Raw genomic sequence first — 12865 nt, 5'->3', positions numbered from 1 at the left:
AAGATTTTTTACGTGGAAAACCCTCCAATGCGAAGGTAAAAACCACGGGACCTAGTCCAGTTAAATCTTCCACTATCAACAATAATGAGTTTACAATTTGTCTTCCCTAGAGAAATATCTAGAGGTTATCACCACATCAAGAATACATGCATTCTTGGATTAAACATAAATTCATCACCCTAAAGTGGATTCCAACAAGAATAAAGAAAGATCTCATCAAGTAGGTATTAGCAACCAAGCGATTGGAGAGGAATTCCAACGATCGACAACAGTCAATATGTAGCACTCGTTGTCAAGAGCAACACTGTAAAATTGCATCAAGATCGGACGACAAACGAACCTCCAATCTCTGACAGATGTGAATAGGTGAAAACCTTTTTTTTTCTCCTTTTTCTTTTTCTTTCTCTCCCTGCGCCACACTGCTTCTTTTTCTTCTTTTTATTCTTTTTGTCATGTTATATATATATAGCACACAAAGGGTTTGAAACCCTTTGTGTTGCTGCCACGTGGGATGGTCCCCACATAAAGAGGGACCACCCCCAACAAATCTCCTCCTCTCGATTATGTGGGGGGCTCCACCAAGCCCGCCGCGCTTCTGCAAATTTCAAGCTTTTGCATAGGCAACTGTTTTGTCATCATATCTGACCCATTGTCATCAGTATGGATTTTCTTAATCTGTAATAGCTTATCCTCCAGTGCATCACGAATCCAATGACACTTAACATCGATATGTTTCGATCTTGAATGGAAAGTTGAATTCTTACTGAGATGGATGGCACTCTGACTGTCACAGTAAAGTACATACCTCTCTTGCTGTAGACCCAGTTCTTGTAAGAACTTTTTCATCCATAACAATTCTTTGGCCGCTTCAGTGATAGCAATGTACTCTGCCTCTATGGTAGACAAAGCAACATACTTCTGCAATCTGGACTGCCATGACACTGCTCCCCCTGAATAAGTAATCAGGTACCCTGAAGTAGATTTTCTAGAATCAATATCCCCAGCCATATCTGCGTCTGTAAACCCATCAAGCACCTGTTGACCACTGCCGAAGCACAAACATACTCTCGAAGTACCTCTGAGATACCTGAGAATCCATTTCACAGCTGCCCAATGTTCTTTCCAGGATTAGAAAGGAACCGACTAACAACTCCAACTGCATGAGCGATATCAGGCCTCGTACACACCATGGCGTACATCAAGCTACCCACGGCTGATGCGTAAGGCACTTTCTTCATTTCATCTTTTTCTTTCTCACTTGTAGGACTTTGCTTTGAACTCAACTTCAAATGACCTGCAAGTGTAGAGCTCACCGGTTTTGCCTTACTCATGTTGAATCTGTCCAATACCTTCTCGATATAACTCTCTTGTGATAGCCACAATTTTCCTTTCTTCCTATCACGAGAGATCTTCATACCAAGGATATGCTTTGCGGGTCCCAAGTCCTTCATAGCAAAGGACTTACTCAATTCTTTCTTCAATCTGTCAATTTTACTAGTGTCACGACAAACAATCAACATGTCGTCCACATACAGCAAGAGAATAATAAATTCTCCATCAGAGAATTTCTTCACAAACACACAATGATCTGCTGTAGTTCTCTCATACCCATGATCAACCATAAAAGAATCAAACTTCTTATACCACTCGGTTTTTCATAAAACAAAGACTAAATCTTTCTATACTGGAAAAAAATAATAATAATGTTGACTTGAAGAGTAAACCCCAAATGACGTGGTCAAAACTGGTTACCTGGTTCAGAAAACCTGGTGGAAATTGGAACCGGCCAGTAACTGGAATCCCAGTTAACCGGGACCCGGTTTTCGGTTCCGGTTTCCCAAAACCAGGAACCGGGGTACCCTGGTTCCGGTCTTTGGTTTTGGCTAAAAACCGGGAAACCGGACCAGGTTGACACCTCTAGTTTGAGGGAGTTAAGTAGACTTTACCCAATACTTTAAATAGAAATCTGACATAAAATACCTAACTTGATGGGGAAAAAAATCACTCGAGTGTCCCATCATTTGAGTTTTAAGAGCGCCTTCTATTAGAATGTGGTGTAAACCTTATTTTACAGCATCCAATAGAAATTTGACAGATAAGATAAAAACACCAAATATAACAAAGATGAAAACATCATACCATATCTTTAATTCAAATTGTTGTGCACGGAACTAAAATTCAAGATACCAAAGAAGCAAAAAAAGAACAAAATAAAAAATAAATCAATCACACAAAACACCAAGATTTAAGTGGTTTGACTAAACAAGCCTATATCCACTAGCAGAGACGACCCGAATAAAATTCACTATCAAAAGATAGAGTATAAAAAAGTAGGGAGAAAACTACTCAAAGTCCAAACCCCCAATTCACTCAAATCTCACTTTCACACAAAAGAGAAAAATAACAAAAAATAAAAACTCTCTTTTCTCTAAGTGCCATATGGCACAAACTCCGTGAGAATACCAAGTGAGATCACACAACTTCTCTTTCTATTTTGCTATGCTTATTTCACAAAGGCCGAACCAATGTTTCTTTTATAGAAGCAAAAGATGGTTGCTAAGAAGTTAAATTTGGCTAGGAATAAGACAACACACCAAGTCCAACTTGTATTAGGAGCTTAACACCAATAAACTCGAAGTCGGCAAATCAAGGAAAACCAAACCAAGAGTAAAAGGGATAGTGCATGGGCCCCGCTTGACTTGAGAATTCAAGTCATACCACAACAATCTCCGCCTTGGCTTGAATTTCATCAAGTCTCAATTACATCTCCTCATGATGTCTTCTCTAACACCCACACAGGCAATCACAAGCAAGCTATAAACAACAATTAAGTCCAAGTAACTCTTGCACTTGAGAACCAAAACTGGCTTAGTCAGCATATCCATTGGATTTTCCTCAAACACAATTTTCTTCAATGTGGTATCTCCTTATGCGATAACCAGATCACGAGCATAATCTGAATCAACATACCCAATGACACTAGATCTGATACCACTGTCTCTGTCAAAGACTAAACCAACATTTGTAGCAACCTGCAAATAACGGAGTATCCATTTTACTACCAGCTAGTGAACCTTACCAAGACTAAAAACACTGACTGCATGTGAAACATCTAGACAAATGCACACCATAATATACATGATGCTCCCAAACGCACTAGAGTAAGGTACATGCAACATGAAACACTCCTCCTCACTCTGTTATGCTAACACTGCTAATAGTCTGGAATAATCTAAAAGAGAGATCAGTTGAACCTGTTACCGTACTGCCTCGAAGAAAGCAGAGACCACAAATCATGTTACCTTCCATCACAACCAATGAGTCTATACTAACCTTGATGACTCCACCTCTACCAGAATATTTGTATCCAAGGGGGTCCAAAGTGCCTATAGAAATAAGGTTTTTCTTCAAATATGTTATGTGTCGAACATTTGTCAAAGTCTTCACAATCCCATCATGCATCCTTATTTTGATTGCACCTATGCCAACAATCTTGCAGGCAACATCGTTTCCCATCAAGGCCGAACCACCATTGAGTGACTCATCTGTAGTAAACTAATCCCTTTTATGGGACATATGAGAAGTACATGCAGTATTAAGGACCCACTTATCGTAAAAACGACCATCATAAATAGTAATTGCAAGGACAATTCTGAATCCTCATAATTTATTCGACAACACTAGCCACAGAAGAGAAACTTGGCTTAGCACCTTCCTCTTTATTTCTCAACTTCGAACACTCGGATTTATAATGCCCACACTTTTTGCAATAGTAACACTTAACTCTGTTCTTCAAATTGGACTGCGATTGGCTACTTCTATCTGAATCGACCTCTAAAATGAAAGAAATTTTCTGAACGACCCTTAACAAACAAACCCTCGGCTTAATTGTCACTATTTTTTTCCATTCAATCTTGTCCTCAAGTCCATATAATTCAAAGCAAATTTAACTTCAACTATGGAGATGGTATCTCTATCGTAAAACATTGAATTACTGAAATTCTAAAAAACTCAAATAGTGAACATAACAAAATCAGAGCCTGATCTTCATCATCAACTTTAATATCAATATTTTTCAAATCCATAAGAATTTTATTAAATTCATCAAGATAATCACAAAGAGGCGTACATTCTTGCATCCTGAAGGTATATAATCGTTGCTTCAAAAATAAACAGTTAGTGAGAAATTTCTTCATGTACAAACTTCATAACTTTTTCCAAAGTCCAGCATCAATTTCTTTATCGGAGACTTCTCTCAAAATTACATCTGAAAGAGATAATAAAATTAAACTGTGGGCTTCTCTTCAAGTTCCGCAATTTCCACATTTGATGATGCTGATGGCATCCTGCCATCCCAAATCTTCGTCAAACCTTGTTGTCGCAACAAAGTACGCATCTTGATATGCCAAAGACTGAAACTATTATGACTATCAAACTTTTCTACTAAAAATTTTGCAGTAGTCATCACGCAAAATAAAGAATCTGGCTCTAATACTATTTGTTATGCACAAAACTAAAATTCAGTATCCCAAAGAAGAAGAAGAAAAGAACAAAATAGAAAATAAATCAATCACACCAAACGTACACCAATATTTAAGTGGTTCGGCTTAAAAAGCCTACATCCACTAGCAGAGATGACCCTGATGAAATTCACTTTTAAAAGATGGAGTATAAAAGAGTAGGGAGAAAATTACTCAAAGCCCAAAGTCCAATATGCTCAAACCTCACTTTCACACAAAAGAGAAAAATAACAGGAAGAAAAAAAAACTCTATTTTCTCCAAGTGTCGTATGGCACAAACACCATGAGAATACCTAGTGAGATCACACAGCTTCCCTTTCTTTTTTGTTGTGCTAATTTCTCAAAGGCCGAACTAGTGTTTCTTTTATAGAAGCAAAAGACGGTTGCTGAGAATCCAAACTTGGCTAGGAGTAGGACAACAGAGCATGTCCAACTTGTATTAGGAGTCCAACACCAATAAACTCCAAGTCAGCAAATCAAGTAGAGCAAACCGAGAGTAAAAGGAATAGTACACGGGCCCCACTTGACTTGAGAATCCAAGTCACTCGGCAACACAAATCCATACTATTAAAGTTTTTTCATTCATTCTAACTCAATAAAACCGCCTCTTATTTACCTTCAAGCTCTTAACACCATAGCCTTCAAAATCAACCAAGACAATGACTAATGATTTTGTCGGTGGTTATGTCAATATATATGTTGTTTATGAGATATTTTGTCAAGAGAAAAAAATTTATTTGGTGTATTATATTATATTTTGATGTTTCAAACTTAAACGTCTACTTCCTATTCGGCACACTCGATTTACACCACGATTAAAGTTATTCTTTGTAAGTGTTTCTAATATACTAAAGCTTTTACGATGCCTTTTTTAAAACTAAGAAAGATAAAAATAAATTATACCCACACTGAGAATCTTACACTATTTTTTTTTTTTTTTTTTTTAAGAAAAAAGAAAAAACTCGAGGAAATCATTTCACTTAAAGGAACAAAAAGAAAAATAAAGTCCTCCCTCTTGTCTCTTGCTAGCCCTACGTGGGCCGTTTCCAATCGTCACTCATGGGGCAGCTATAATGAAGGTGAGATATGGAGACCCCACTTAAACAAGGACAAGACAGAAGCACAATCAGATCCCACAATCCCACATGCACGAGAGTTTGTTACCAATCTTCTGCCTTTACTGACCCTCCATGCACCAACCAACCAACCAAGCAAACAAAAACCACAAATCCCATGACTTCATCAAAAACAAAACAGTTTCAAACAAACAAATCTACATCTCTCTATCTTACCCTCACATGGCCCAAGATTCGGGCTTCCTTTATACTCAACCTTACATATGCAAATCTAGATACATTATAATATATGTACCCCCTATTGTAACGTTCAAAAGAAAAAACACCCAAAAAGATACAAAGGAGAAACCAGCCTCCCAAACAAAACATTTAGATTTCCAGCAATTTTTTGCCCGGATGGTTTGGATAGGTAGGTTTCATATAGACTTTCTCATATTTCAAGCAGCAAAATTGTTGGAGATGTTTATCCAGACTGAGACAAACGGGCTAAGGCATTTATAGCTTCAAATCGAGATCAATACTTTCGCCTACTTCGCCATTACCATTGTTGGTGGTGGTTGTTGCTTGGCCTATTTGCGGCTCTGCCGGTGGTAAGAAGCTATAAAAGGGTCGTTGTCCATTGAACTGACTCTGTCCCGGCTGTATAATTGGCCGGCCTTCCTCACTTCCCTTCAACAAGTTAATAAAAAAAAAACTACCAATTAAGGATGAATCAAAATCAAAATCAAAATGAAACAAGAATTTGGGGAAATGGGACATGGGTTTTTTGTTGTTGTTGTTGTTAATCTCACTTGATAAGGCAGTGATTCAAAATCAGGGAATTTGTTGTTATGAGAGTCAAGAGAGGCTGAATGGTGCTTCAACTTTGAAGTTGTTGTAGGAGGAGCAAGTGTGAGAAAATCTCCATGGAGAACCACATTTTCTTTGATGCTTTTGTTTGGATTCACCTTGCAGTAATTGGAAGTTGAGCTTGAAGGCCCCTCTCTGGATATTGTGCAAGAATATATACATTAACAGATTAACATGTATTATACTTTAAGACCATTATATTAAATGCTAATTAAGCTAACCTGGAAATTGTATTGCTGGCTTCGAAAATATTAAACCTGCCTTCATTCCCACATGAAGCTGATTCATCTGATCTTATAGGAGCAACATTAATGGCAGGTAAATTGTAGTTGAAAGAGGGGCGTGGTGGGTTGTCTAGAGAGAAGGGATATGGCCTCTTCATGCCAACCATCTACACTACATTTAAAGAACAAGTCCATAAGAAGTAATTAAAAAGAATTAAAAGGAATCATAATATGCAGGTTTTGCATTTACAATATATACCTTCTCTTCCTCTGGCCAAACAGGGGCGAAGTTGCTATAACAGCTTTGGTTTGAAGGGGGCTCCATCCGAAAATTCAATAAGGATGATGATGAAGTCCCTGATGAGACATTCACCTACAAAATATAAGGAGTAAAAACTCATTTTTTTCTAAAATATGTATGGATGGAGATGAGGGGATTAATGTGTTACCATTGAAGGAGAAGGTTGCTGATATTGTTGTGTTATTGGGAAATTCAAGCCTGTGGGAGGCCAAACAGGGTTGTCAGATTCGTATGGCAAATTCAAATTCGACCGAAACGCTAATCCTGGATCCACAGCAGGAACCGAAATCCCCGACCATCTGGCATCGAACTCACCACTATTTGTGGTGGAATTTCTTAGAAGGATGTTTTGGACCGGTTGAGGAGGCCGTATCATCAAGTTTGGCGACGTTGGATCAACCGGGAATGGAGAAGGAAATGCAATATTAGAGGATGAAGATGGATTAGAGTGGTGATAATTTGGAATCTGCAAAGATACAAAGGATGATTTGGTTGCTGATACTGAAGCTGGTGGAGACAAAATTGTAGCTGCAGCTACAGCTTCAACAGCTGCATCTTTGTTTTGCTGTTCTTCTAGTCTGATCTTTTCAAGCTGAGCCACGCCAAGTCCTCTCTGTGGAGCTTTCTTTTGCTTTGGCTTTTTGGAAGATCTTGCAACACCACCACCACTACCACTACCACCGCCACCGCCACTACCACCACCACCGCCACCACTACTGCTACTACACTTTTGGGTTTGGTCGTCTGGATCCATTCTTCTTTGTTTTCCATCTAAGTTTATGGATTTCGAGAAAGTTTGAAACAAACCCAGATGCAAAGATACAGAGAAAGACTCAAGCTTTTGTACTTCATTTCTGTAATGCTAATACTTAAAACACTTTTGGTCTTATTCTTGTTTTCTTCCAACAACTTTTCAAAGAATTTGAAGCAAATGCAAAGATTTAGAGAGAACCAAATACTTGGCTTCCAGGATCAATTAATCCATTGTTTTGAAATCGAAATCTGAGAGCAAAATCTAGAGGAATTTGAAGAATCGAAGCAGGAAATAAGTTACCCAAAATCTCGCAGGTTATGGAATTTGAGAAACAAACCCAAAAGCCTAGCCAAGTTTTCAGCAAAGATTGACAAGAGAGAGAGAGAGAGAGAAAGCAAAGAATGTATAGATAGAGAGAATCTGAGTGGTTTCTGATTTTTCTCAAACCCAGTTGTTTGTCTGAGAGACAGATCAAACACAAACGAAAATGAAAGAAAAAAAACAAACCAATATTTTTTCAAAATTCAAAACCATGCAAAATCTTAAAGTACTAGGAACAATTTTTTCTGTCACATTTGTCGCCCAAATCCTCGGTCCACTCCTCGTTTTCTTCCTAGTCCGACTCTCATGAACTCTCTCTCTCTCACACAGATCTCTCTCTCCGAGTTACAAGATTTCAAGGCCAATCCACATCAGACTCTCTCTCTGTAAATAATGTTTTGAGTTGTATAAAAAGAGAGAATTAAAGCAAGTGCATGAGCAGGGGAGTGTACCTTTAGCCATTCTGTTTCATTTTAGGAAGATTTTGCACTAGTAGTAGGACCCAACTGTGTGGCCCCAAAGTTTCCATCAAACACATGAATGGAAAACTTCTTTCACTTTTATTTTTTATTTTTTTTATTTAATATATATATATCATTTTGGACAATATTGTTTTAAAAGTGCTTTTGACACGGTAATCTCATAAATCAAAAGTACAATTTTAAAATGAAATTGCAAATTATGGGTCCATTAATTTGCGATTTCAAAAAGTGATAGATTTGTGGACTCATATAAAATACAGGCCAGCCCAATGTATTTTGGGGCCTTAGGCGAAACTTTAAAATTGAACCTTTTTTTTTTTTTAAAGTAAAAAAATATTTATTTATTTTAATATTATTATTATATTTTATTTAAAAATTATTCTTCTCACTTTTTGGGATGCAAAATTACTAAGTAAATTTTTCTAATCAAGATTTTCTAACATCATTTTTTCAATTGATAATATGGCTAATCCATTTAATCGCTTTTGTGATATTGTTGATCTTAGGTAAGATTTTATCAATTTTAATTTTGAAAAACTTATTTCTGCAGAAGCAACTGTAACAGGTATTGTCAATAAAATTCTATAAACAATACATGCATTTGGGAAGAATCAAGTCTTTTTATATAATTTAATATATGTCAATTAGAGCACTTTCTTGCATCAATATGTTTCCATTGGCCCGAGTCATAAATATTTGTAACAATAGAGTTAGATACATAAATAGTATTTTTATTATCTTCTAGTAATTTTTAATGAATTTCTTGTACATTTATGAGTTTTTCACCTAAATTATCCTCTATATTTTGTTTATTGCTAATAACAAATTTATTTAGAGCTTCTCTTTGAAATTCCATTAGTTTCTCTACTTTTTTATTATTTTTTTTAAGTTTTTCATATCCAGATGCATATTTTCTACTAGTAGACGTGTTTGATTAAAAATATTAACAAATTAAACAAACACAATTTATATAAAAAAATATTCTAACTATAATAAAATAAATTAAAAAAAATAGAACAATAAGTCAGAGAGGTAGAGACTAGAGAGTTCTTGGAGATTTCTCGTTTTGGAGAGCATGAGGTTTTGTAGAATTAGCATGAAGGTTCTTGATCGTGTATTCATCTCCATTGTAATTGGTGTTTTTAATTACTTGATATGTCAAATTTTTATTGAAGACCGTAAAATTGAGTTTTTATTGAATCGGCTCTCTTTGAAAAATATTAAATTAGCTGATAAAGTTGGTGAATAGGTCATTTTTTATTTATTTTTTCAATTTCTGATCCTCAAATACTCAAGAACTTCGAACTCCTTGAAATTTTGCATTTTATTTATATGCAATAAGTATATTTATGATCAAACCAGTCGAAGTAATGGTTGATTTTTGGTTCACTCACCTGTTTGGTTTGTAACGTTGGACAGAACGATGAATCAAAGATTGAGTTTACTAACTCAATCTTTGACTCCCTATTTTGTTGGGAGGAGAGTGAGTCTTCCATTCAATGCTACCATCCACTTATCTAACAAAATGTAAGTCAATAAAAAATGGTAAATTTTAATAATTTGATTAATAATATTTTAACACACCCTTTTATGTGTGAGTAAGATTGAACAAGTAAAATATTTAATTTCATAAAAGGTGAATTATGGAAATAAAGTTTAAACTCGGGACATTTGGTCTGATACCATATTAAGAGTATGTTTGAAAATGCGTTATGAAGTTTAAAAAATACTTTTAGTACATAAAAAAATAAAAAATAAATAAAAATAAAAAGTTGTTCCAGGAAAGAATTGGTCCGTCAGGTAAAAAACTTCAAAAGCGCTTTTTTATTTTTTTATTTTTACTCTAAAAAGCTCAAAACTGTGTTTTGGAGAAAATTTGAAAATTAGGTTTTTCTGAAAAGTTCTTTCTGACTTTTTTTTTATAGAGAAAAGCTCTATTTCTCAACACAATTTTAAACTGACTCTAATTATTTCAAAAGTTTAAACTAATAAGAAATAATGATTAGCCATTTCATATATTGATCCGCTATTGAGGATAGCCACACCTTTATCATAATAATGAAAGCTAGAGTGGAAACTTTTAGATCCAATTACTAGAAAGGGATAAGAAATGTAGGAAACAAGTTGAAAGGTCAAGAAGATGGTTGGATCTTCGTATCTTTGATGGCATGCCAATGAGCAAAGCCATCTCTACCTTTTCTTAATGGACCCACCTTAGCCACAACAAACAATCCCTAACTTGCTGATGAAACAAAAGTTTTGTTCTTCAAGAAACAAGGCCACCACTATCCATGCCAACCCCCTCTTTTTGTCAAATAAAGGTGCCAAGATTTTCTTAGATACACAAAATATATATAAACCCCACCTAGGCACCAATTCAATAATATACTCTTTTATCCTGTTTCACTATTGCTTTCTTCAATAGCTTTTTGTTTTTTTGGGAAACATGATTTGAATCAATGGAGAGTAGCTAGTTCTAAGCTGTTGAAGTTGATAGGGTATCTAATAGGAGAGGAGGTGTGTGAAAGACATTAAAACCCGTCATGTCAGTATAGGTGAAAAGAAAAGCGTTATTCTAATATAAAAAGAGTAATGTTAAAACCATATTTTTGTAGAACAATTATAACACAATATTGACGTGGTAGTCTCAGTCAACCATTTCATAAATCATTGCTAGAAAAAAGAAATCCAAATGTTTTCAATTACTCTCAATTCCTTGATTTGAGCTTATGGCAACGTGGCCCTAACTCAGCCAAGGCATATGCTATTTTGAAGTAAGAAAAATATACTTTAAATCTATGAACTATCATTCATTTTACAATTATGGCTCCAAACTTTAAAAAGTAGCATTGACGCCCCACATACTGAGTAATTCTACACGGCCTACTGGAGTCTCTCCAACGTCCATCTCTGCAGACATGGCTGACTCCCACTTTAAGCTTTTAAAAATAAAAAGTAAAATAAAAGAAATTTTAGATTCGTGTTTTAACAGGAAGAGATGGACGCTGGAGGGATTCCAGTAGGTCGTGTAGAATTAGTCCCACATACCAACTACCATTGTGTGTCAAATTAGACACTTTAATATTTTTCTTCCCAAAATACTATTGAAGTTATTAATAAATAATCATTTCAAAAATATATAAAAATAATCATTTCAAAAAAAATAAAATAAAAATGAAGGGGGCTAATATGAAAAGGACCACCCAGATTTCTGTTGTTTAATTTTCTAATCATTTTAATTTTTTCAAATTGTTATTTTTTAATAAATTTAAGAGTATTTTGAGAAGAAAAATGTAAAAATGTCTAATTTAACATGTGATAGTAATATAGGAGGCTCTAATAAGTGCAAAAAGAGTAAATATACAACACATTATTGACATGGACTCACAAGCCAAAAGAAAAAAATTACAAAAATATAATAAAATGTAGTTTTTCTCGGCTAGTGCGTCCATCCGATCTAACCGAACATGGCCCTTTTTCTGGTTGTCTTTTAATATACTGTGGCTTGTGCCGTTGAATTGACTCTTCATGTGCCATGGACCATATTTTCTTAAGTGTCATGGACCACCCATTACATTTGCCAATGGCCCAATAGATTTCTCCATGTTAGCCAGGATGTTAGGCCCAATAATTTTCCAAATTATGAGTTATAACTTATAGTTTATACCATGCCTCATTTATTAGATTTTATAAATTGAAATTATTATTTCTATAGAATAAGCATTCCTTTGTTTTGTTGCACACTATACCTTGAAATAGTCATTTTCGTAAGAATGTCTATTCCCACATTTCCTCTACACACGCTGAGTATATATTGCTTGCTACGAGGCCACATGCCAGGCTATTTGGCTGAGGAACTTCATCACAGGACCTCGGGTGATGGGTACTATCTCTAGACCGCTGAAGACCTACTGTGATAACTCAGCAGCCCTTGCCTTCTCCAACAAGAAGTCATGTAGCAGGTTGAAACATATAGACGTAAAGTATCCGGTGTATAGGGCTTGGGCTGGGTATATGTCATTCCGGTCGGTTCGGTGATGTCACTTTGATAGCGATCCCCACCACATACTCCTCTCAAACTATCACGTAATTGATAATGTTCACCCTCAAACTTTCAATTGCGACAATATCCCCTCAAACTACTAAAATATTGTCAATGTCCCTCAAATACTAGCAAAAAGATAAAAATCCCTTGATTTTTTTTTTTTTTAATAAGCGATTTTTTAAAAACGAAAATTTTTAATTTTTTAAAAACGAAAAATTATAAAAGAAAAAAAAATTTAAAAAAAAAAAAAAAAATTCAATTTTTACTAAAAAAATCCAAAATTTTTAATTTTT

The 12865-nt window shown here is 35.4% G+C and overlaps 1 protein-coding gene across 2 annotated transcripts; it reads right to left on the bottom strand.

The window, feature by feature from the left end:
- Positions 1-5701: 5701 nt before the first annotated feature.
- On the bottom strand, positions 5702-8445 carry LOC132176150 (uncharacterized). Of its 2 annotated transcripts, none has more exons than XM_059588279.1 (5): positions 7119-8445; positions 6929-7042; positions 6667-6836; positions 6388-6580; positions 5702-6265 (listed from the first exon to the last, which is right to left on the bottom strand). In XM_059588279.1, the coding sequence occupies exons 1-5, from the start codon at positions 7722-7724 to the stop codon at positions 6092-6094; spliced, it is 1257 nt and encodes a 418-aa protein (XP_059444262.1). In that variant the 5' UTR covers positions 7725-8445; the 3' UTR covers positions 5702-6091. The 2 variants fall into 2 exon arrangements, with proteins under 2 accessions (XP_059444262.1, XP_059444263.1); XM_059588280.1 differs by having other exon boundaries at positions 6181-6260.
- Positions 8446-12865: the final 4420 nt, after the last annotated feature.

Source organism: Corylus avellana, chromosome ca3, assembly GCF_901000735.1.
Source record: "Corylus avellana chromosome ca3, CavTom2PMs-1.0".
Taxonomy (NCBI): domain Eukaryota; kingdom Viridiplantae; phylum Streptophyta; class Magnoliopsida; order Fagales; family Betulaceae; genus Corylus; species Corylus avellana.
Note: the sequence above shows the minus strand (reverse complement) of the source record. Positions and strands in the feature narration are given on the sequence as shown.

Bases quoted from the DNA above. Each gene is read 5' to 3' on its own strand.
- LOC132176150 (XM_059588279.1), bottom strand. From the start codon at position 7,724: ATGGATCCAGACGACCAAACCCAAAAGTGTAGTAGCAGTAGTGGTGGC. The intron at 7,043-7,118 runs GTAACACATTAA...TATATTTTGTAG, and splicing joins AGCAACCTTCTCCTTCAATG to GTGAATGTCTCATCAGGGAC. The intron at 6,266-6,387 runs GTGAGATTAACA...AACTTGTTGAAG, and splicing joins TTGAATCACTGCCTTATCAA to GGAAGTGAGGAAGGCCGGCC.